Source organism: Ambystoma mexicanum, chromosome 3p (assembly GCF_040938575.1).
Source record: "Ambystoma mexicanum isolate Mex_15411 chromosome 3p, UKY_AmexF1_1, whole genome shotgun sequence".
In the NCBI taxonomy this organism is placed as follows: domain Eukaryota; kingdom Metazoa; phylum Chordata; class Amphibia; order Caudata; family Ambystomatidae; genus Ambystoma; species Ambystoma mexicanum.
Genome location: NC_090925.1, coordinates 1,032,603,915 through 1,032,630,015, shown reverse-complemented (window position 1 = coordinate 1,032,630,015; position 26,101 = coordinate 1,032,603,915). Strand labels below are relative to the sequence as shown.

General features: G+C 47.7%; 1 protein-coding gene across 3 annotated transcripts in view; it reads right to left on the bottom strand.

Moving 5' to 3' along the window:
- Positions 1-26,101, bottom strand: part of PPP1R16B (protein phosphatase 1 regulatory subunit 16B) — a 507,009-nt gene that overhangs the window by 91,942 nt on the left and 388,966 nt on the right. For all 3 annotated transcript variants that reach the window (XR_011304470.1, XM_069652371.1, XM_069652372.1), the window contains exon 6: positions 23,239-23,363. Coding sequence is in view for 2 of the 3 variants with exons in the window: in XM_069652371.1 (XP_069508472.1) it covers positions 23,239-23,363 (125 nt within the window). In the remaining variant the exon portion in view is untranslated. The remainder of the gene's footprint in view (positions 1-23,238; positions 23,364-26,101) is intronic.

The window sequence follows — 26,101 nt, the reverse complement described above, 5'->3', positions numbered from 1 at the left end:
AACCCCAGTTTTTTCTTTTGATTTGTCACTGCCGGTGAGGTTGTTATTCCCAGATTGAAACTCTGCTTTTGTTGCCCAGGCAGGTCACTTGGGATTGTCGCTTTCTGTTTAATGAAAATTGGTTCCATCTCTCCCCTCTCCTTTTGTGAAGTCGTCTGGGATGCTCTGTCCATAGTGTTTTTTACCATCTGTTTTTCTCTTGCAACTTCTTTCCTTTCTGCCTCTAAGATGGCCCATTTTTCCACCCATTTTGTTTCCTGTTTATTCGTTTTTGCTTCTATGGCCGTGATGTAACCCTCTAAGAAATCCATCTTGGATAGGATCTTACCTAGAATCGTTGTCTTATCTTTTGTTGTGTCTCCTATAGTTTCATATAATTTGCAAAATGGTGCAAGGGCAATTGTAAGCGCCGCCATAATTGTGGTCATATCTTGTTTATTGTTTGATGATGGTCTTGGATAGTCAGATGCAATTTCACTGTATCTTCTGTGCTTACCCGGCGTATTCTGAGATTCCCTACTGGGGCAGATGTTAAATTGTTGTGTAGAGGTTGCACCACACACTCGCCCATTTATGACTCCTGATGTTTCAGAGCCATTGAGCGAGGTTCTGAAAGGGTTCGAGTTTGACGTTATTCCTTCTTTGGTTGGTATTTTCAGCTTTTCACCCTTTTCCAAAGGCTGCAGGTGGGCTTTTGCCCACAATTGGTCAATCATTTGCATCTTTGCACCTATGTCACAGTCGTGTGATCTCCTTGACTCCATGTTTATTCCACTTTCCCACCGATTCTCAGGTCTCAAATTAGGCCCTATACCGACGTTGGGCTCGTATCTCTCTGTCTGTTCCATTCCGGGCATCTTGCGTGGGGAGTGGAGCTGTTTTTCGTTCGCCGATTTAGTTTGAGAGATCACCTCTTGCTGTGACTGTGGCTGTGAGCCGATTTCGACTGTTGCCTCATTCCTTAAGGCAGCCTCCAGACTTGGTCTCTGAGATCGTCTTTCGGCCATTGTTCCATTCCTAGACGTCGGACTTTCAGTTAGGGGGAGCGTCCCTGTAGGATTGGTGTTTTCAATGTTGGTGGGTTTCGATCACGGGCGGCATCCTCTAATCTCTGCTGGGGTTGGCCATCCGCTTCATTTGGTTTTGAAGGGATCTTTGCGTCCTCATCCATTTCCTTTGAGGCTCCCATATTGATGTGGCTTTCTCTGACATCTATAGATTGGTTGATAAGGACTGCTTTTTGTTCGGACTGTTTTTGACTCTGAGTGTTACTTTCTTTAGGGGTTGGGTGATTTCGCGTGGCTACTTCTGCTTGGTTTTCCTCCTGCGGTTTGTTTTTCCTCGGGCTTATTCCTCGCATGTCCCCAGTTGATGGCACCCTCTCCTCCTGTCTTGTTGTTTCTTCGATGTCTGTTTCCGTTTTTCTTGCTTTGATTTCCGGGAACGATCCCTCAATGACCTCCAGAATATCGGTGTCAGATATTCATCCTCTGGCTCTAATTTTCGTTTTCTTTGGTGGGTCTTAAAGAAGTTAAATACAGCATTTGATAATATGAATTTCTGGCTTGTGCCCGTGCCTGCGTCATGTTTTTTGACTACCAGACGCGTTGGTTTTTTTGTTTCTTTACTGTTTGTGTTGTTCTCGTTTTGCTTCAATTTTCCTTCATCTTGGCGATTAGGCTTTGCAGGACACCTCTGAGTTGGTTGTTTTCCCCTTTGTTTCATGGTATATTGTCGTTTTATTGCACTTGTCTTATTGATCTTTTTTGGGTCATTGGTAGTTTCGCCTGCCGGGTGGCTTAGATCCACCCATTCCCCCTGCTCGGGGTTCGTTTCCATATTAATGCTTTCTATAAGTACATCACTGGAGTCCGTAGTCAGTTTTTTTTCGAAGGATCTTGTTTGCCCCGGTTTCGACAACTCTGTTTAAGATTGTCTGGGGAATGCTGCTCCTAGTAGGGCATTTCGATCTGGCTTCCACTTCTCAATCTCTGATGGGGATGTATTTGTGTGGATTAAAGCCCTAATCATTGGCAGAGGTTTTTCTGTCAGCCCTGACGCCCCCGGCCCGTATGGTCCAGAGCCTACTGTTGTAGTATTGGTGTCTATGCTTGGAGTCTGGCTGAATTGGGGCAGATTCCCCTTTTTCTCCAAGGTTGTGGTCATTTTTGCTTGCCCGTTCTTGACTGATGTCGAAGTCAGTAGTAACGGTTCCTCTATCGTGTTCACTCCTGGATTTTCCATATGAGTATTTTCTCTGTACTTCGGATCTTTATAAGGCTCTGTGATCCTCCCGCACTTGTTGGTACACAGGACCAGGGCAAGGTCCAGGTCAGTCCACCCTCCGGCAGGCTGAGCTGGAAGACCTCTTGCCCAAGCGGCGCTCTGGTGCTGTGTTAGGTCCGCCTCATCTGAGCGGTAGCGCAGGGGGGCGTTGGCAGTCTCCTGAAAGGGGGCCATATCGATCTCCCTCGGGGTCTCAGCCGTGTCTCTGCTCAGGCGATGCTTTGCATTCCTTCTCCCGCCCCCACTGTGACCAGGGGGTGTGTCAGGTGCTGTGGCTGCCATGGGTTTAGCGTCTACGATAGCAGTCTCGAGGTTCTTACCTCTTTTCGCCGGTGATCTTAGTTCCCGTTCCCGTGGAGGAGCTGACTTAGAATTGCTCTGCAGAACTCATGGCGTGGGTGACGGGTCCAGTATATCCACCAGTTCTGGATACGGGTCTAGTTCACCATGCCCGCCGTCCGGGAAAGGCGGCCCTGCTGCCTGCATTGCCTGCAAGGACTGCAGGACTGCCGAACTTTGCGAACGTCGCGTGCTCCACGTTCTGCTCCGCTGAAGTCTGCTGGGCTTTTGTGGATACTCCCATAAACGAACTGGAAGGCAGACTCAGCTGCAGGACTGCCGAACTTTGCGAACTTTGCGTGCTCCGCGGAAGTCTGCTGGGCTTTTGTGGATCCTCCCACAAACGAACTGGAAGGCAGACTCAGCTGCAGGACTGCCGAACTTTGCGAACTTCGCATGGTCCGCGTTCCGCTCTGCGGAAGTCTGCTGGGCTTTTGTGGATCCTCCCACAAACAAACTTAATGATTTTTAAATAAATGTTTAGGGAGAGGCAGCACCCCCTTAAAGCCCATTGCCCTAAGCCCCCACACACAACCCCTTCCTTCGTTCTAAAGTTATGTTCCTAACCAGCCACCCACAGATAATTGTTCCCAAATGAAATGTATTTAAATCGATCTATTTTGTTTGCTGTTTTTCAATTCGGTGTTTTATACACCAATAATATGGCTCAATAACAACATTTGAGTACTTTGCTGCATCCAGGGCCTTATTGATGTACTTATATAACGTGGGATTCCCTATGGGTTTTGCAGTCATGTGCAGGAGATATGAGGAGCTACGTACACACCACCATCAGATCCCTAAAAACAATTATGATGGGGCAGAGGCATGCAGGAGCGAGAGAAAGACCTTTAGATTGTTTTAATTGGCGGGAATTGCCTAGTGATGCTTCTTTCGCCCCACTGTAGACCTCTCCTCACTTTGAGAGTAGAGTATAGGGGGACACCATTCGCAAACATATATTCATAAAAAAGCTTAAAGGATGGAGGGAATAGAAGCGAGGTGGAGGGGGTTAATAAATAGGTACAAGGCGGCGAGGTGGTGGGGAGTAATAAAAAGGCTGAAAGCCTCAAACTAGTCTAATGCATTTTACTTAAATAAATGGATTGTCTGAACTTGTCAGTTCAGCATTTTGCCAATGCCTTCCACCAGTCTCTGGCATCCTCAGTCCTGTTGCTTTTCACTGCAGTTCTGCCCGCTCTGCCAATAGTGGCCCATTTCCCTTCATGCAGGTAATTAGCTGACACCTTTGATATTCCTTAGACCTGCTTGCCCGGGAGTGGCTCCATGGAAGATGTAGCCTTCAGCCAATCAAGACATGTATTGCTTTAGTGAAGAGGCCAATCATGTAGGCACCATTCATCTCTGAGGACTAGTGTTTTCATTTATTTATTTATTTTTAAGATGGCAGGATGCAAGCAACACAAAACAAATGTAATTTTGGTGCTTAGTGCAGATATTACCAGCAGTACATTACACACCCATTGAATGGCTTACATTCCAATGAGGCTAAAAGTACTAAGGGACCTAATTCAACCACACAGTCATTACAAACACATACATTCAAACACGCACGCCTGAAGACCATACGCATATACACACATGCAGTCAAAACCCTCATACAAATCGATCACATACAACAATCCCATATAATCATATTTTACCATCTCTGACAGATGAGCAGAATCACAAATACTGATCTAAATATATCGGTCGCAGAAGCACACACAGATGCAAAAAGCACACAAAGATACAGAGACCGTCACACTTTGGGAAGCACACGAAGACACATAAAAACACTTCAATAACCAACATGGAAAATACCTTGTGTCAGGCACATACAGATTACAAACACACAGATATTATATGCAAATAAATCACAAACACTCACACATGCGTAGCTCTGCAACACACGTGCGCTCAGACGATTCAAGCACATAGGAACACAGATCGCAAACACAAGAACAGACTATAAATACACGAAGGTCGCAAGCCAAATAAGCCCTACATATACAAAGTGACAAACAGACCCCTGAGACTAAGAAGCACTGGCTCCAGAATACAGCTACATGCAACCCACAGGAAGTGGGAAGACGGCTGTGCAGTTATGCACTCAGGTAAAAACCTTCACAATGTCAATCCCAGCTAAGGGGGTGGAGTTGTGTACCACACCTTCTGAATGAATCACACCTCCTCCGTTTAAATGGTGAGTGTGATTCAGGCTCGGATTGGCCGGTAGGACAATAGGACCATGGACAAACCAAAAACACAAAATGTTGGTGTGAGCCAGTTTTTTTGGTCAAAGTGGGCTACTTTTTTGGCCAATGTGGGCCAGTTTGATGAGTTAATTAACTCTGCAGCTAGTAGATGTGACCAGTGTTGCTGAATAAATATTCTTTATAATGCACAATTTGCAACACATTTTATAAAAAATCTCCCCCTTGGTTACTATTCAAACAGTGTCAAAAAAGGAACGAATTTCCAGTTGCAACTATGGCACACTTTTTCATTGGTGCCTGAGGCAATATTATGTCCCAGTCCGACCCTGGTGTGATTGCAATGGGTATTTCGCTGAAAGATGTGACTTTTTTTTTGTATCATGATGAGGTCGTGTTAGTGACGGTGTGTCATTGGATTGTTAACCCGTAGCTAGGAACCAGGAAAAACAAAACCAATCATTACTCTTCTAATGGAAGTACCAGCTGCATCTTATTAACTAACAACTCAAGTTTTAGAAATCACTTTGCAATCATAAACAGGCGCGTCCCTCTATTTCTAAATTCCCCAGGCAAGTATCTCAGTCGATTATCCAATTTCTCCCACTGAGGCTAGTCATATAGTTAAATAGGCACTGCAGAGAGTGCTGCCCTAAGGCTTGCGAGTACTGGTGTCCCTACTTACTGTGAGAGTGATGTATGTTTGCCTGCGGTGTGTATGCGTATGTCTGTCATGGCCCCTGTGCAGTGTTATGGGTGAGGGCGTTTTGTTTTGCATTGCCTAACTTATTTCCACATGATTTGACCCCCTGGCAGTTGTGTGGTGCTGGACTCAGGGCATTGGAAAATCAAATCTGCAGTAATCTGAGTCTATTTGGAGCTTCTTGCTGCTTGGTGGGTTGCTGCGCCTGGTAGGTATTCTGGTTTCGATGACCTTTGCTCTACTGGCGCCACAGTCTAGCAAACCGTGGATCCAATGTGCAGGACACTTTACTATTGTTTAAGGCCAAGGGCAGTTTGCTTGCTACAGAAATGTTAATGGTATACTTTGAGCACCATGCTGTCCATGTTGCCCCTTCTTGCTTACTCTTCAGTGTCCGGGGGTTGGATGCTGTTTAATTCACTTGCCCGGGAGTTACATCAGGGTGACTGGGTCACCGTGGATGAATTGTGTGCCTGGTATGGCTGCGTGCGTGCGCCACAATATGTTTGGGTCGTTCTCTGCTGAAGTTGACTCCTACTGGATCAAATTCAGTAGTGTCATTTTTGGTTTCTGTTGTGTGTTTTGCTTGGTGCTTGCTGTCCACTGGTTAGTTTATGGGGCAGTCAGCATTTTGGTTGCTTGAAGATTGATTCGCTATGGCTGGTGAGGTATCCTTTGACCCTTTTGTCTGCCTGGTGGAAGTGTTTTTATCATTGACTCTTGTGGGGTGTGTGCTACTATTTGGCTTTTGAGGATGGTGCATTGGTCTTAATCCTGGTATGTGCGATGCGCTCTGTAAACCGTGCTTTCTCTTGGTGGTGATAGCAATATTCTTCCCATCTGTCCTAACTTTGCTGCTTGCATGTGTGAGATAATTAGTCTGTATGAGCTGCTGAATGTTCTATGTAGGACAGATAGTGTGAGGCTGGCTTGCAGAGAGGGTGTGCCGGAGGATGTCCCCGGATTCCTACTTATGCTGGGCACAATCCAATAGCCTGTAACAGCAGCTGCAAGAAGAACGCTTTCCTTTTAAATTTGGGGGCTCCTGCTGCGCTTTACTGATGTCTTCTATCTTAATAGAGCCCAGCTTAAAGATCAGGGGCATCGGCCGCGAGGCAGCAGGTGAAGGCACTGCACGCGTCCTAGTAATGTTAAACCTCAGGTTTTAATTGCAATAACCAGGGCGATGCAATAGCCCTCAAGATCCTACCTCTAAGAAGCAGCAGGGCTCTAGGATTTGAACCTTCTCTGGTGTTAATTCTTGCTTTTTTCGAAGATTTCAAAAAGCTAGATTGAGTCTGTCCCCCCGACCCTCCTTTCCCCCACTCCGCTTAGGTCTCTTGTGGAATCGCAGTATGATCGCCCCCGCTGCCAGCACTTTTCATATCTGATATCAAGTGTCCTGAAGTTCACAGGTGACTGCAACCTCCTCTACTGCTTCATCACTGACAGCACACATTTCTTCATAGGCATCCGCAACAGGCAGAACTAATGGAAAGCCCTGCCACCCTGACTATCTGCAATTAGATCTTAGATGGATGGGAAAGTGTTTCTGAAACCTAAATCGAAACAACACTGTACAACTATTCCTGCATGCCAAACCCCAACTCACCTCCCAACCATCCAACATTCACCAATCAGCCTCAGTGGGACATCACCCTTAAAAATGTGACTATAAATCCTGCCACTGTGACCACGAGTTCGGAGGAAGACACTCTGACGCCCAAACACTGCTGCTATAAAACAAGACAATTAGAATATTTCACGCTAAAACCAACCACCTTACCAACCGAACATACACTAATTATATTAATTCATTTCTCACTGAAGCGTAATACTAAGCAGACCTTCCGGGTGATTCAGTTGACCGGGCTGTGCTATGTAATCGTATTCATTCATCGTGGCTATGCTGCCACTGTAGACCGAATTCTGAGTGCGCAATCGTAAAGAAAAATATGGCACAACCTCTTGGCTAGACGTCTATGCACCCTCGCGTGTTGTCGCATTCAAAATATAATTTGAACATCTCCTGTAACAGACCCAAGTCTTTTTTCCTCTATGCACACATAAGAAAGAATTCTGGTGATTGTGTTTTGAAAGGCAGTCTTCATTCTAGCCACTAGAGGGCAGTAAGAGACCAGAGAAAGATGATGCTGTAATTCCACGTGTTTGAAGTTTGAAATGTCATGAATCTGATGTGTACATAATTGGGTATAAAGCCCACGAGTCGAACAAGGCTGCAGAATTGTCCCTGAAAACATTAGAGATTAATTTAATATTGGCTGTATTTCACAGGTACTTTCGAAGTGCAGGCGACCCCTTTATATTTTCATTTAAAAATATGTTTTTCGATGTACGTTTATTCTGCTCCAATGATGTAAATTATACATTATGATTGAACCGCGAACAATGATTATAGGTAATACTGTATACCATGTGCGCATTATGAGGAGTTTAAAAGCCAGTGAGAAGCTTTGTGCCATACAAAGCACAAGTGTGCAGACTAGGTGCTTTAAAAAGTCACAGAACTCCATGATCACTAATAATATATTCATAATTCATTAGTTAATGTTAATGTTAAAGGATATTTGTAGCACGCACTATCACCACCGGAGTGGTCCCCTGGCGTTCTGGCGGCTCGAAAAAGGGAGAGGGGGGGGGGGTGAGTTAGTGGGAGTGAGCTGGAAAAGTGCAAGAGAGCAGTGATGTGCTGTTGGCAGCCTCAGCCCGGTGGGTCTGTTGGCTGGGCTTGGGGTGTTTTACGATCGGTAGTCGTCGTGTGCTGTTGTGCAAGTCTATGTGTGGTTTGTTTTGTTGTTGCAGTGTAGTGAAGTTTGTGCGGTTTGGTGTGTTTAAGGCTTGTGGTTGTGTTTGGTTCGAGTTTCAGAGGTGTGTGCAGAGGAGTGGAATTGTTATTGGGTTGGTTATTGGTTCATGATTGCATGCTTGGTCCAGGCTTGGCAGGAGAGTAGTATATCATTCATTGAATTACATTTCTATCTAGATGCGACACAGGCTAGGTTAAGGATTCCACCTAAGTGCGGAACATGCTAATATGCACAATTCTATCCAGATGTGGTGCATGCTAAGTTTAGGAATTCCCTCTATGTGTGCACATGCCAACATTCACAATTCTGTCTAGATGCAACGCAGGCTACATTGAGGATTCCATCTAAGAACAGTATATGCTGACATTCACAATTCTATCTAGATGCGACGTAGGCTACGTTGTTATGCAGATAAAATAGCTCAATGCCCTGTGATCTATGTTTCAGGTTCGAATCGCGGCACGCTCTTTCGTCCATCCGAGGTGAAGACAAAATTGTATATGGGCCAAAATATCCTCTACTGTAAATTATGAGGATATTGGAGAGGAGTTCTGCGACCAAATAGAGGAATGAGGCCAAAAGGGAAAGTTCCTTTATAATGCCACATAACTCCGTGGTGACTTGCAATATCCCTTTTGCATGTGGTAGAGGGTATTCTATTCCTCCTAATACATGACCACACACCATCATCCCGTTTAATGCCTGGCCTTCTTACTCTAATGTAAGAGATCTTTACGTATTTGATACATATAATCATTGTAGAATCTGGATTAAAAAAAACAAATATGCAAATTGTAATGTTTTTCAGAAAAATATTTTAAGTAGTTTACTAAAAATACTTTAAAGAACCGTTTTGTTGTTTACAATAAGTTATAACATTCAGATAGATTCTTACTCTCATGTGTTAAACTTCCACTATGCCAAATTATCAATCTCAGTTATCAATTAATGAATGGCTGGAAAGTGTCACAGAAAGGTATTTTTAGAAGAGATCTTCTATGGCAAATGAAATTCTGGCTCTGCACTTTCTCAAGCAGCAGGCATTGTGCCATCACAATCGAACTGTAATAAATGATTGCAGTTGCAGTAGTGATGACATTTTACTATTACATGTGAGTGGTGATGTTGCAACAGGCTTGTATTAAGTCCATTATTTACAAGTCTTATGCATAACGTATGGGTGAGCCTTAAATTGCTTGACTCGCGAGCCACCGGAAACCTTTCACGAAAAGGTTCAAATGGGCCTGAGCCATTCGAGCCTCCATAGAGAGGGATCACAAGTCAAGCGTCCATAGAGAGGGCTCACAAGTCGAGCGTCCATAGAGAGGGCTCACAAGTCGAGCGTCCATAGAGAGGGCTCACAAGTCGAGCGTCCATAGAGAGGGATCATAAGTCAAGCCTATAAATGTCTGATTTGGCTCAAACGAGTCCAACCCAATTCAAGCCAGAGATGACTATTACTTGAATTGGGTTAAAAAAAACTTTAAAACTCCATATCCATTTTAAAGACAGTGTGGGGCAGATTCTCAGATTTATTTTGGGACACAATAGATGAGATGCTTCGCTTGCACATCTCATCACTTGCACCAAGAAAGTGCACCTTGGGGGTGCTGTTGCGCAGTGGAACTAAGCAGACGTGAGCGGCCGTAGCTCCCGAGCCATGGCAAACATCCTGCAATCTCGTCCCGACTCCCTGCCGAGAAAATAGTGGCAAATGACAGCCCCGGACAGCGGAGGTGTCGGGCTGCCGACGGCTGCGATCCAGAGGAGAATCGGAGCTGGGATCCACTCTAACGGACCGCCTAGAGCCCAGAAGGGTGACAGGCGCCATCTTTTCCCGCGCCTGCCTGCATCGAGGCCCGGGACGCCGTTGCAACCCAACTAGCCACAACTGGCCACAAGCACCGAGGTGGACCTCCCTCCAGGCCCACGGATCCCGACCCGACTCCAGTGGTGCCTGCCGGATGTCTGCCAGAGATCCTAGGACCGGCACCCATTCCCCACCCCTGTGAGGCAAACCGCAGCGCAGATCAGATGAGGAGGAGGGGACCCGACGCCGCACTCCCCCACTGCAAACAGCCCAGCGGCATACTCAGACTCCCCCGCTGGGACTTGTATGAGGGCAGAGCAAAGCAGCACACCCAGACTCCCCCGCTGGGACTCGCAGGAGGGTAGCAGCTCGGCGGCATACCAGAGGGTGGAGGGAGAGGCTTAAGTGCCTGCAGGACCAGGGCAGCCCTCACCTGCAACAGGGGTCTGAACCCGCAGGAAGGAGTGTGGGGTGGATCCGGGTCGCCAGTCCCACGCTACGGAACGGAGGGCTAGGAATTCACACTCTGGCACATATTCTGGGGAGAAAAACAAGCAGCCCCACACATGGTCCCGGGGAGCCCCCCGACCTGTGCGCTGCAAAATCTGGCAGGGCAAAACAAGGGCCCCACTGGAAGAGACCCGCTCGATAACCACCAGCCAGGAACATAAACCAGGAATAAGGCACAGGGGGAGACTGAACAATAGAGTCCAGCGCTGATGCACTGGACGCCCGGCACCATGAGGCGCAAGAACACATTCCCCTTGCAGCGGGGCCAAGCCCACCCCATCCAGACAAGGCAGAACACGAAGGAGCAGGAGGGGGCGCTGCGCCTAACTGAGCGCTACATGGATCAAGCACCCCACCAGCACAAGACCTCAGCCCCCACCGCCACAACACCTCAAGCTGAAGCCCGCAGTGCTGTGGCCCACCATCATAACACAATGGGGAAAGATAAAGTAAAGAAGGCCGGTCTTCAAAGCAAGATGGATGAGTACACAGTGGGGGCCTCTCAAGCAACAGGGGCAAGCACTAGCGGAACAGAGGAAATGGAAGTGGGGCTGACTGATTCCCAAATTACGTTAGCAACATAATGAAGGCCATAGGCGAATCCAGATCCTCTATGGAGAGAAAATGGCGGGACTCTCGTCGGAGATGAACCTCATCAGACAGGACATGAGAAACATGAGCTCAAGAGTGGGGGAAGCAGAACAGCGCATATCAGACTCAGAGGACGCCATAAAGAAAATGGAAAAACAATTAGCGGTGGTCACCCAGAAACTCACGCAACTAGAGAACCGCGCAGAAGACAGCGAGGGGAGAGCACGGCGGAACAATATCCGTATTCTCAGAGTATCAGAAAAAGAGGAGGGACCCAACATGGAGCTCTTCTTGGAACTGTGGCTGACCGAACTCTTTGCCCCCAAGAAACATTCCAAATTCTATTCAGTTGAAAGAGCGCACAGGATGCCAACGGGCGGTCCCGTCCCCGGGGCAACCCCCGGCACCATAATGGCGTGCCTGCTAAACTACTGGGACCGAGACTCCCTGCTACAGACCGCTGGCCCCATTACGTACAATGGCAACCGAATCAGATTCTTCCCAGACTACACTAAAGAAGTTCAAAAAGCCTGCCAAACTTTTGAATCTGTTAAAAAGAAGCTACACTCACTAGGCATTAAGTACGCACTCTTTTTTACGGCACAACTCAAAGTCCAGTATGTGGGTAGGGTGCACCTCTTTCACAACCCAAAGGAAGCATGGCTGTGGCTCGAAACGCATATCCTATCGCAGCCAGAACACCGTACACACAGTGGACGACCCAGCGGAAGACCACACCAAAGCTGCTCTCCAGTGTTGATTGGGGCACGGCCGGCGGTACCAGCACCTCCCGCTGAACCCGAACCCGAGGGAGAGAGCAACAGATGATCTGGGACCCCAACGGCACCCTCTCAGGTGGCACAAGAGCAGGAGACCCTAGCGGCCTCAGGACCGGAGGCAATGGCTCTCGTATTGCACTGCAGCCACCACCCTGCAACCGGTTGACTCCGTTTTTCGCACCCAGTTGGCGCAAAGTTAGGGATACAGGTGCTTCCAGTTAGGGAGGAGTACAGGGAGGGTTAAGGGGTAGATTAGAAATCACAGTTGGGTTGATTATGCTTCTATCAAAGTTTCAATTGTACGTAGCATGCATTGGCATCCCTTAGGGGACCGGTACACGCAGAAAAGGGTGGGTGGATCGCCAGATCAAGGCGGGAGGAGGAGGCACCACACGGGTAGATATGGGACTCCCCTGGGTTGATGGCTCCTGAAGGGAAAATAACAATGATGACCTGGAACGTAAGTTTGTTATGTTCGGGGATAAAAAGGAGACTGGTCTTGCAATACCTCAACAGGCACTCCCCCGACATTGTGTTCCTTCAGAGACTCAGCTGGCAGGGACGGAATGCAGGTTTTTCTTTAGGACCAACTACAAAGTGGCCTTCCACACAGGCTTCTCCCGGGGACCCAGGGGCTACTCATACTCCTGCGCAAAAGGGTCCCATTTCAACTGATGGAGGTGAAGGCTGACCCAAGGGGGCGATATGTCCTGGCCAGGGGAGAACTGGGGGGCAACACCCTGGGAATGGTAGCAGTATATGCCCCCCCACTCTCTATGGATCTCCTGACGGAACTGCAGGAACTCACGACGCAATGCCACACTGACACCTGGGTACTAGGCGGGGACTTCAACAAGGTGATGGATCGTGGCATCAGGCTCTAGAAGCCTGTCGACCTTCACTAAATTGCGATCCTTCACTGAGGCTCTGGGGTGAGTGGACACGTGGAGTTGGCTACACCCCACCGAGAGGGGATACTCCTTTCTCTCGGGGGCCCACGCCTCGATGTCACACATTGACTACCTGTTTGTCCGTGCCAATATGACACACCGGCTGCTCGCAGCTAAATTCCTAGTAAGGGGAATTTCAGATCACTCCCCCCTTATCACTGAACTAAAGAATGGGAGGGGCAAAACCCCCAAGGACCCTGACGCCTCAACGCTTACTATCTGGGGGACCCCGAGTTCGCTGACGGCCTTGCAGCCAAAACTGATGAATACTTTGAGCTAAACACAGGGACGGTAAACAGCCCAATCACATTATGGGAAGGGTATAAGGTTATGCTGCGGGGAGAGGCCCTGTCAGTGGTCGCAGCCAAAAGGTGGTTCAACAAACGTAGGTAGAGTTCCTCTCCTCCGGGGTGCAGAGGGCCAAGCGAGCACTCGTTACAGGACAAGAGTCGCTACACAGCATTGCGCTGGACAACGCCAAAGAAGCCCACCAGGTCTGTCGGAGCCGGATCCATGAATTTGGGGATAAGGGGGGCAAGACGCTGGCCTGGCTGGAAAGGAGGGAGGAAGGGCCGAGGCATGTCAGAGCCATAAGAAACAGCCAAGGAGAAGAACTCATGGGGGACACAGAAATAGCCAAAGCCTGCGCACAATACTACGAAGCACTATACAGCGTGGGTAGTGGAGACTGGCAAGACTGGGACCCGGCAGCTCTTGAACAGGTGCCTATCCCGAAATGATCAGCTCAACAGGCTTCCGGATTGGAAGCTGATATATCAGAAGAGGAAGTTTCCAGTCGCCCAGCTACAGCCAGGGAAGACACCCAGACACAATGGGTTTCCGATAGAGGTGTGGAACCGACTGGGGAATAAGATTACTGGCCATTTACATCGCCTCTTTTTACAATGTAAAACAGATGGGGACCTCCCACCCGACCTCAAGCGGGCATGCATAGTTGTCCTACCAAAGCCAGGCAAACCCCCGGAATACTGTGCATCATACAGACCAATCTCTTCAATAAACGGGGAAGACAAGGTCCTGGCTCGAATTCTAGCCAACCGCCTAATGCCAGTGATAGGCTCACTAATACACCCGGATCAGTGCGGCTTTATGCCCTCCAAATCCACCAGAATGAACATCCGCAGGGCTCAACTGTCCATTGATTTGGCCACCACAATACCGGATGAGTTGGCGCTGCTCTCCATAGACTTTGAGAAGACGTTCGACTAGGTGAGATGGGAGTCCCTCTGGGAGATACTGAATAGAATGGGATTTGGTGACTACTATACACCTCCCCCTCAGTCACTGTAAGGGTAAATGGGATTACATCCCGGACCTTCTCACTCGAAAGAGTCACAAGACAGGGCTGCCCCTTCTCGCCACTACTCTTTATCCTTGCGATAGAACCACTTGCAATACGGCTCAGGGAGGGTACAAACTGGGAGGGATTTAAATGGCCATGGGGAGGAGAGGACAGGGTATCACTTTATACGGACAACCTTTTAATTTACATGAGCAACCCCACAATCTCATGCCCTATCATGACTGGAATATTACAGGAATACCAGACATTTTCCGGCCTTAAAATCGACTGGCAAAAGTCGGTCCTCTTCCCAATACGGGGTGAAATGTCTAGGCCTCCTCGTGAATGCCCACACACGGTGTCCACAGCAGGCTTTAAATACCTTGGAATACAGATCAGCCCCCAACTGGGAGAATATACCCAACTCAATCTAACCCCGGTGAAGAACAGGTTCGCCTCTGACGTCGCCCACTGGCAATCCCTCCCACTGACCCTCCTGGGAAAGGCAGCCCTGTTTAAAATGCTGGCACTGCCCAAATACATTTTGCAAAACGCCCCACTCCCAATCCCCAAAAAGACTTTCACTAACATTGAGGCATCCCTAAGAGGGCTCCTGTGGGGTGGGAAACAACGCCGGGTGGTACTACGGACACTACAGAGGTCTGTTTTGGAGGGTGGGATAGGCCTACCCAATCTGCGAAGGTATTACTGGGCAGCACAGCTGGGGTCAGTAAACGACTGGCTGCACGGAGTCCAATCCCTTCCACACATTGCGGCAGAGAGAAGACGACTGGGAGTGAGGACACCCAGGCAAGCCCTGTATGGGGGGAAACGGTACCAGGGAACCCTACCCGGGCCAATGAAACACACGTGTCGGGTTTGGGCTGAAGCTCATCATGATATCGGATGGGGCCAAAAACCGACCCTTGCACAACCCATTTGGCACAACACACTCCTTGGGGAACTCAAGAAAGTGGGGTACCTGGAAAGCTGGGCAAAGAAAGGGATAGACACCCTGGCAGACATTACAAAGGACGGAAAGCCTACGCCGTTCCGGGAACTACAATTGCAATACGGGCTGTCCACAGCAGAGGGTTTCAGATACATGCAAATATCCCACACCATCTCAGTCTAGTTCCCACCCTAGAGCAACATCCCTAGCAACTCCCCGCTGGAAGCCAACGTATTTGGAGCAGGCATTCCCACTAAGGTAACATTCACCTTATATCAAGTACTAACGGCATTCGGGGTAGAGGACCTAGCCAACTTGCAATGCAAATGGGAACAAGATCTGGATGGTATTGAACATGAAGAATGGGTAGAGGCCTTGATGTTCCCAAGAGAAATCGGGATAGCGGTACGGCTGAGACTGATTCAATTTAAAATCCTCCACAGGGTATACTACTCTCGCACAATGCTAAATAAGTGGGGGAGAATAGATGATGACACCTGCCTCAGATGCGGAACGGAGGGCGGCCCATTCTACCACACACTCTGGGAATGCCCACAAATTAGAACCTTTTGGGCCAAATGCACCTGGAAACTGTCCATCATAATGAGGGCCCCGATCCCCTTGGAACGCAAACTGGCATTACTGGGAATCTGGGAAAGCACAGACTTTAACAGCTATGAGAAAACCTTTCTGGCGTAGCCCTAGGGCTGAGTAAAAGACTGATAGCAACCGCATGGGGCTTAGCGGAATGCCCTAAACTGAACCAATGGGTGTCGGACATGGACCGCTGTATGGGTCTGGAAAGGAGGGTATATAGAGCCAGGGGTAACCCCAGGAAATTTACGAAGATATGGGGGAAATGGGAAGATAAGGCCTAACTGGGCGGTACGCCTGAACACTAAGAACTGGTATGTTCCGCCATGAATTTTCCACACCGACGCCCGGAAGTCATGCTCTCAGACCAGCAAGAATCCTATGTTGTACCTTAACTATATCATGCATAAGTGTTGTTATGTATTGTTTGTTTAGTAAAAACAAAAAACAGATTTATTTTAAAAAAAGAAAAGAAAGTGCACCTTATTCTCAAAGGGCATATGAATGTGCACAATACAGATGCACACATTCAGACGCCCTTTTTCAACCTCTTTGGGCATTTGCGCCAATAAGAGTGTGTGTTCCTGCCAGTGGAGTAACTTTGCTGAAAAAGTTGGGGGGGACATGACATCTGAAGAAAAGTTGCCCCAGCCAAATGAATGGGGACAAAATGGTGTGCCATGAAAGTTGGGGGGCGAGGGGACAAACACCCCTGCCCCCCCTAAAACTTCCCATGGTGCCTGCACATTTCAAAGCTCATCCCAAAACTTCAAATGAAATGCTATTGGAAATGCACAGAACATTGTTGCATTGCCCTATTTTAATTCTGAATATTGCTGCAAGGGGATTAGCAATGCATGACAGGGTAATTGCAGACCCTGCCATGCATTTTATTTTAAATCTACCAGGCATAGTTTGAACTGCTGCTCTCCCTCAAACTTTAACCCATCAAACAGGGATAGAAAGGTTTTTTTCTTTTACCATTTCACAATGATGGACCCCTCAAGGGCCTGCCACTGTGAAATGGGCTAGCCTGTCATACATTAGTATTAGGAGCCGGCTTGTTATACTAATGTATAGAAGGGTGCTGGCTAGTGCACCATTTGCATTTTTCTCTAACACGTTTATGTTGTGAGTTGCATATTTTTGTGTCCACGTACCTTGTGCAGTGAGTTCTTGACAATAGGCTCCCAACCTAGAAGTGAGGCATTCAATGTGATTGTAGCCTGCACTGTTGGAAGTTTGAAGGGCCTGCCTTCAAAGAGGTTTTTTTAGTCCACCAATGGAGAGCACTATGACCTCTTCTCTTACCACCACTAGATTGACCCACTGGCCCGACATTTGGGGCTATTCAATGAGAGCCATTGTTGAATGTTTCTCATATTTCGGCATGCATGTGGTACTATGTAGATGCATGACACCATCATGCCTAGTATTTTTCTTATCTTTAGTACTGTTATCTGAATGCCTGTCTGGAAACAGTGTATTATGGTTAATTGTTTGTCTTGTGTCTAGAATGGCTCCTAAGAACTGATTTTTCAGTAATTTCGTTTTGGTTATGGTGAACCCCAGCTTGAACAGGACGTCCACTGTTCTCTGTGTGGTTTAAAGGCAGCTAACCTGTGACTCCTCTGTTATGAGCCAGTTGTCCAGGTAAGGGTAGATCGGAATGTTTTTCCTGTGTAGGTGTGCCGCTACCACCGCAAGCCCTTTTGTGAATCCATGAGATCCCACCACTATTTCATAAGGTTTGAACTGGCCACGACATTTTCCTATTTTGAATCTCAGTAATCTTCTGTGAGCAGGGAGCTTGAAATATGAAAGTATGCATCTTTCATGTCTAGAGTGGTCATGAATACCTCCCTTGTAAGGCGAGGCATGTCTTGTAATGAGAGGAATTACTTCCTGTATGTGGTCATTCTGAACGTTTGGGTCTTATGTATTTGTCTACTGGTCTTAGATCTAATACTGGCCTCTTCGTTGTTTCTTAGTAAAAGGAGTAAAATGCCCTTGTTTACCTGGTTTGGAGGGACTTGTTCAATGACACGCTTCTGTAGTTGGGCATCAAATTCTTTTTCTAAGAGCTTGTGATGGTCTTGCAGTAATATTATGTTGCACGGAGGTAGGTTGCGTGGTGTTTCTAGCAACTCTATGAAGTACCTCTTTGTGACTCTGTCTAGCACCCACTGGCCTGGTGTTATCCCCTCCCAGGCCTGGGTGAATGGTGTTATGCGACATGGGACATGGGAGGGGACATGGATTGATGAGTAATGGTTTTGAGGTCGACGACGCCCCTCTGGAGATGTGTCCTCTTCCCCTGGGCTTCGCTCTATGCTGTTGTCTAGAGGGGATGAATATGTGTGTTGCTGTTGTGTGCCCAAATGCAAGAGTTGATTGGAACTGGGCTGCTTAGTGAGAATATGTATTGACCCAAAAGAAACAGCAGTTAGCGGGTGCGCCCCATGGCTGGAAAGGTCTGCCAGACATTTGTCCCGGAGTTTTAAAGGCGTCATGAGCTTTCTTTTCCCTCTCTAGAGATTCATCCAATGGCTTGCCGAATGGAAATATGTCCTCTATTGGTTTGTCTAAAAGGTTTGCCTGCGTCTCGGTTTAGAATCCTGAGTCCATAAGCCATGCATAACGTTTTCTAACCGTGGAGATGTCTCTGCTGTGTGTGTTCTTGTTGAAGGCAATTGCCATCTTTTTTCCCTCCATTTTGATTTTGCGGATGTCTCCCTGGAACTCAGTCGGGATATGTTTCTCCACCTCCTCCATATCATCCCACTGTGGCTGATTGTAACTGGACCTTAGGACTGTGGCATTAGCAATCCTGAAACTATTTGCCACAGTGGTTGCTGCTTTTCGCCCAAATGAATATATACGTCTGCTCTCCCTGTCTGGAGGGTACTTTGTAGCTGACATAGCTGCGTTAGCTCTTTTCCTAGCTGTAGTGACAACTCGTGTGTCTCTGGGCCAAGTTGGCCTCTGGTGTACATGGTTCAGAGTAAGGCATTTATATGTCTTCTCCACCCTAGAGACTCGTTTGGATAAAGATGGTTTTATCCTCTTTCTAAATGGCGAGGGGAATCGGATACAATGTGATAACAGCATTTTTCCGCTAGATGTCTTCTATAAAGTGCTCATTCTCATCTGGTTTCTCTGTGAAGATATCAAACGGTTTAGTTGCCCTCTTCAGTAAATCTGAATTTCTGAAGTTATCCTCTGTTGGTGATGAAGTTACCGGGCATCGAGGGACCGCATTATGTAATCTTCAGGGTCAAGGTCTTGGTACTCCTGATGTGAGTCTGAAGTCTGAATACACTGTAGCCTAAAAATACTCCTAATCTGAAAAAGGGTCTGGGGCAAAATTCACCTAATGTGTGATTTTTGTTTATTATTTGGAGGTTCTCTTGGAATGTTTTCATGTTTCTCCATAAAGGACTTCATCTTGGACATGGTTTCCCTAAATTCTTGCATCGACTACTCTTTTTGGTTTTGCAGAGTGAGCTTTAATGCAGTCGAGCTATGGATGGGGGTTTTCTGATGTAGGCGTCGAGGAGACGCCACTGTAGATGGTGTTTTGGGTGTTGTATGCTTGAATCCCCTTCCCTGTTTGCTTTAGTTTTAAAGGAACCTGTGTTCTGCCTCGTCTTTCTCTGAACCTTTATCATTGGAAGCTCAGCTCGACATGGTGTGACCTTTTGTTTGTGTGACATGGTCAAACTCTTTTCACTTTTTTCTCATCTACCCTGGTGTTGGTGCCTGTGTTTGTGTGAGATGGCAGCTTCGTGAACACCAGAAGACTTCACCATAATTCACCCAGAGGTCGAGCCATCAGAAGTGGGGATCATCGCAAGGCTTTCCCAGAATGCGCTTCCTTGCAGGACTGTGGGGGTTGGGGGGGGGGCTCGACTCTGACTAATCCTGCTTGCATGGCATGCGAGGACTAGTGCTTCTGACAGCGCTCCCGAAGGGTCTTTGGTTTTATTTGTATGCATTCCCCGCAGCGAACCTCAGCGTGGTCCTGTGGAAGACAGTGAGTACACACCTTGCGTGTGCCTTATCAGGGAAACATTGAATTACACTAGAGACAGTATTTAAATGGGGTATATTCCACATGGCCTCTGGGTATTGACCCTGCCCTGGTGAAATAGTACAGGTAGTTTAAGGAGACCAAAGACATTCTTTAGGCCTCTAGGCCTGTAAGAATATCAGAACATTAATCTGTGCCCCCACTCTCCCTACTCTATGCCTCGTCTTCGTTTCGGTCGAGAAGTTCTCACGTCTGACACTGCTTCGGTGTCGAAGTTGGTCAGTGGAGTCAAAGTGTTTTCTCTGCTACGTAGCTCTGCTGCCAACCAATGGCGTAAAAAAAACCAAACTCCGGACGTCGACGTGTAAGGGATCATGTGGTACCTGTGCACTCACATACAATAGGGATAGAATGATAGATTTTTAAAATGTTTATATGAAGTATTGGATTCAGGAAATTACCTACTGATTAGTAAATGACAGACGCTCATGAATAACAACACGTAGGTCAGTCGAATCTTGTTTTTATCTCAGTTATTTCAGCAATGTAATATTTATGTTTTAAAGCTATTTATGAAATTAATTATGTTTCTAATGTATCTTACGGTTTTAGAATATACTTAATTCCTTCTTTTACCATGTTACATTTTTGGAATGTGATAACTTGAAATGCATTTTTTGCTTTTTTTTGTATTTTATACATGACTTGTGAAAGGTTTTAATTCAAAACTATATCACAATAATGATGAAAAAATTTGGATGGTATGACACGAACGAACACCCCTATTGACACCCTATTTTTCGACTTTGAAACACAAGTGTTTTACTCTGAGCCAACCACTAGATGGCGGCGTTTCAACGCATGTGAATCTATGCAGATTCACACGAAGGGGGACATTCCGGCGCAGCTGATTAGGCGCCGGCTGTTTCGGCAGAGCTCCCATGCAGGCGAGCGCTATTGGCCAGGGGGGCACAGGGAGCTGTTTGTGCTGGGATTGCACTTCAAGCAGTAATATCACAGCACAGAGACCTATCTGCGCTTGGATATTACAGTTTGCTTAAATATGCTGTCATCCTAGTCACTAATACATTCAGGGCTTTGGGTGACATTTATATTTGAGCCAAACACCACACGCTCAGTGCATGTAACTGTAAAGGGTTCCATGTACTGAGCACTTGGCGTTTCACTCAAATAGACTGACAGCCAAAGCACTGCCGTTTTTATTAGTGCTTTGGGTGACAATGGGCCTCATTACGCAGTAGGTGGTAAGGGATTACCGGCACCGGGAAAGTCACCGGTGCCGGTAATCCCTTACCACCCTATTCCGAGGTCCCTTAGCGGGTCCCTTCCTCAACGCCTGGTTTTACCAGGCGTTATGGATGGGACCCGTTAAGGGCGATCAGAGCTAATAACGGTACCGCAAATTGCGGTACCGTTATTAGCTCCATCCCCATTCCCATTGAGCCCTATTGGGGCTCGAATGGGAATGGGGAATGATTCCCGGAATGGGGACTTACCGGGTCCTACAAGGTTGGAATGACCCGGTAAGTCCCTGTTTCGGGAACCCGGACCCAGAATGCGGTAAGGGGTAGCCATGGTGCTAACAGCACCATGGCTACCTCCTACCGCGTAATGAGGCCCAATGGGCCTCATTACGAGTATGGAGGTGGGCATGGCTGCCTCCATACCGGGTTCCAGTACCGGGTTCCTCCAATGAGGATTTACCAGGCTATTCCAACCTTGGAGGACCCGGTAAGTCCTCATTGGAAAAACCCATCCCCATTCCCATTTGAATGGAATGGGGAGGGAGCTAATAACGGGTCCGTTAATAACAGGCCCGTTATTAGCTCTCTGGTCCCCTCGCGGGACCCGCTAAGGACGCCTGGGGCCTCATTACGACTTTGGAGGCAGCCATGGTGCTATTAGCACCATGGCTGCCTCCAAAGTCGCGTCCGGGTTCTCGGAATGGGTACTTACCGGATCATTCCAAGCTTGAAGGACTCGGTAAATCCCCATTCTGAAAACCATTCCCCATTCCCATTCGAGCCCCCATAGGGCTCAATGGGAATGGGGAAGGAGCTATGAACGGGCCTGCAAATAGCAGGCCCGTTATTAGCTCCCTGGTCCCTTAGCGGCTCCCGCTAAGGGCAGCTGGAAAAACTAGCCAGCCTTAATGGGACCCGCTAAGGGACCTCGGAATGCGGCAGTAAGGGGTTAATGGCACCGGCATCCTTACCGGTGCCGTTAACCCCTTACTGCCGCACTCGTAATGAGGCCACTGGTTTTACCAGGTGTCCTTAATGGGTCCCGCAAGGGAACCTCGTAATAGGGCGTCCCGTAAGGGTGCTAGTCCCGTACCGGCACCCTTCATTACGGGAGCGCCAGTGTCAGAATGAGGCCCAAAGTGTAACAGAATTTCTGTGGCTAGTGAATCCAGTATGCCGGGTTTTAGCTCAGTTGATAAGGTGCCGGCCGATTCAGCGCGGCGCCTTTGGCACAGCTCCCATTGAGGTGCGCCATGTTGGCCACAGCCAATTGTGCGTAGGGAGCTGTCCGCGCAGGGATAGCACTGCTAACAGTAATATCCCAGAGAACAGACCTATCTGCAGTAGGATATTACAGTTTGCTTAAATATATTGGGCCTCATTACGATACTGGCGCTAAACCATGGCGCTATTAGCACCATGGTTGGTGCCGGTATCGTAATGAGTCCGCCAATGTTCAATGGGGAATTACCACCCCATTCCAAGGTTGGCGGGCGGTAATTCCCCATTGAACATTGGCCCTTCCCCATTCCCATTTTTGCCCCATAGGGCTCAATGGGACTGGGGAAGGCGCTAAGTACGGTACCGCAAATTGCGGTACCGTACTTAGCACCAAGGTCCCTTTGCGGGTCCCTACTTTTAACGGCTGGTCTAGACCAGCCGTTCAGGTCAGGTCCCGCAAAGGGACCTCGTAGTAAGGCGCTAAGTGTTTAATGGCGCCGCAGCCTTTTACGGCGCCGTTAAACACTTAGCACCAGGGTCCTAATGAGGGCCAATGTTACAAAAGAATAAATAGATACAAAACAATTGGCAGCTTTCTTGCATTCTTGTTAGCTCGGCTATACATCACCACACCTGTTGGTATAGTGGACACCACTGCCCCACCTGCGTGGCGGTGGGTACCCCACTATTCATGGCCCCCGATATTGTTCTAAGACCTATGTATGTCTCTCAGTATCCGAAATATCAGAGATCTCTTACCATGAGTGTCTAAGGGTGCCCCTCATTTTGTGTTATGCCACTGGCCGCCCTGCCACAGCTCTCCCTTCAGTTTGGATCTAGCCCCTATCCCCCACTCACCAGTGATGCTCCCTGGGCGTCTGTCCTGTTCAGGTCCTGACCAATTGCCACCAGGCCACGGATGTCAGAGATCATCTGCTGTTCTGGCGCTGCCCGCATCTTGTTTATTTTCTCTTGGGTGATACCTGAAGAAAAAGAAACACAATTGTCTGTTGTTCAGGTACGTTGTGTGCTTTGAGCAGGACTATCGCTACAGGCAGAGGGTGACAGCACTGGATGGCAGCAGCACAAAGGAGACAGACGCAATGTTTTGGAGTCAGGCTTTTATTTCCGGAGCAGAGACTTTAATCTTTCCGGGTGGAAGGAAGTAGACTTTAAATACTCGCACGTCTCGTTGTGGAGTGTAACTGCATTCTTTGATTCATTCACGTAACCTTTAGATGTGCTCATCCTCTGGTTTTGAGCTCACCACAATGTTGACGTGAAAATGATCACTCCGGGAAAACCAACCATTGCGCTTTTACTGATGTTTCGAAACATCAGCCCCTGAGGAGATGACAAAGTTGATTTCCTTGTACCATCCTGTACAATCTGGCATGGACGATCCACAATCTCCTAGGCTTCAAGCATGCTTCACACCACGTATGAGGCGGAGACAGGAGGGATGTTTACACACACCTTTATTCACCAACTCGCAATCTCCAACTGCCGTTGCCCTCCCATCCCGTGTCCCACTGTCCCTTGTCACGTGATGTGAGCCTGTGAGGACACCACAAACCCCCCCTCCCTCCCCCAATACTAAACATGAAGTCCACTTAGTTCATTTATTCAATTAGCCTCTGAGGCTTCCTTCGTGCTCTTTGTGGCCTCGTGCTCTCGTGTTCTTCGATGACTTCTGGAGGCCATGGTGCTGTCTCTCCACTGGATTCTTCTCCGTCCCCTTCACAGGGTGAATCCCAATCGTGGCTGGTGATAGCTGATGAGTGGTCAGCGATTGGAATAGTGCCAGGCATCCGCCTAAAGTGCGCAGAGTTTCTGGAGATGGTTTTCCTGTTACCTTCAGCCGTGATGAGGGACCCTTTCACTCGAAATACTGTTAAAGGCTCCTCTCCAAAAGCAGCCATGCTTTTCCGCTTTTGAACTTGCCGAGCTATGACAACATCCCTAGGTTCCAAGTCATTTTCCTTGGCTCTCCGCCGTTCATCTGCCCTTCTCTTCATGTCTTCTTTGGCTTGTGAATCTCGTTCTCACATCTCATAGTCTTCGCTGTATTTTTCATCTTGTTTGTTTGTTTGTTTGTTTATTTATAGGGCGCCAGAAAACCCTTGGGTAGCTGGGCGCGCAGAATAACAAACATACTTAGAACTTGGTTACAGGTTACAGTGTTATCACATGTTGGTATTATATGTTACATGTAGTAATTACATTATATACATTCTTTACTTTACATTTAGGTACATATTATAAGCAGGAGATGCAGTGTGTCCATTTACATGATAGAGTGGGTGGGAGCGTGTGGTATCAATACACAATGCACAAAGTCTCAGGTTTTAAAGGTCATTGCGACGGAGCCAGGTGCGGGTATGGTGCCTGAAGCCTGGTAGGGCATTCCAGTACTGAGCTGCCTGCAAGGGGAAGCTATTGCCTCCTGTTTTTTTTAGTCGGAATCTTGGGGTTTGGAGGCAGAAAGAGTTGGCTGTTCTGGTAGATCGTGAAGAGGTTTTTCTTATTATTCTGTCCCGGAGGTGTGGAGGGGCAGCATTGTTCAGGCATTTGAATGTTAGTGTGACAATTTTGAAGGTGATCCTATCGCTGATTTTTAGCCAGTTGTAGTTTCCACGTGCATTTGAAATGTGCTCTCTGACTGGGAGGTACAAGGACATTCTGAGCGCGTTGTTTTGCAGGGTTTGGAGTTTATTGATGATGTGTTTGTTAGCGCCTGCATATAGAGCGTTGCAGTAATCCAGTTTTGAGAGGATCAGTGCATTGGCTAGTATAATGCAAGTAGCTTTTGAGAGGGAGGGTCTGCATGCTTTAATGAGTTTGCCTGTGTAGGCCGTGGTGAGGCCAGGGAGTTCACTTGTTTCTTTAAGGATAAGGTAGAGTCCAAGTAGAAACCAAGGGTCTTCACCTCTTTGGCAACAGGGATTATATTGCCGTCGTTATTGAAGGAGCTGTAGTTGGAATCGAGTTTTTTTAAGTTGTTAGGTGAGCCTAGAATGAGGATCTCTGTTTTTTCGTCATTCAGGCAGAGGCCATGGGTTGCCATCCATGCCTGAATGAGGGTGTACATTTTATTTACTAAAGCTGTATCCGTAGCGAAATTGCCCGAAAGGGGGATGAGGATCTGAGTGTCGTCTGCATAATTTGTGTAGGTGACGCCCAGTCTGTCCAATTTGTCGAATAGAGGTTTAGTAAAGATATTGTACATTGTTGGCGAGACACAGGAGCCCTGGGGGACGCCGCATGTTCTCTGGATAGGGTCTGCAGAGTCTAAGGTGGAGAAGACTTGCATACTTCTATTGTCGAGAAAGGATTGAGCCCAGGCTATGGCTTCACTTCTTTGACTATATGTGGTAACCTTGTCCATATATTTCTCCCAAACATCACCTCAGACAGTGCCTTTCCTGTGGTGCTGTGTGGAGTGTTCCTATAGTCTATCCATAGCTGGCATAGCATCTTCTCCAGGGGCTCTCCAGTTAAGCTATCAATTTGTGCTGTTCTTTTTATGTTGCTCATGAAGCGCTCCACTGTGCCGTTGGCCTGCGGCCATAGTGGCATCACTTTCCTGTGGTGGAACCCCATGTATTCCGAGAATGTTTTGAAGTCTTGTCCGGTGAATGGGGGCCCATTGTCTGACTTTACCACTTTCGGGATGCCATAGGTGGCAAACATTCTATCAAGTGCTGGGATGGTGTGGAAA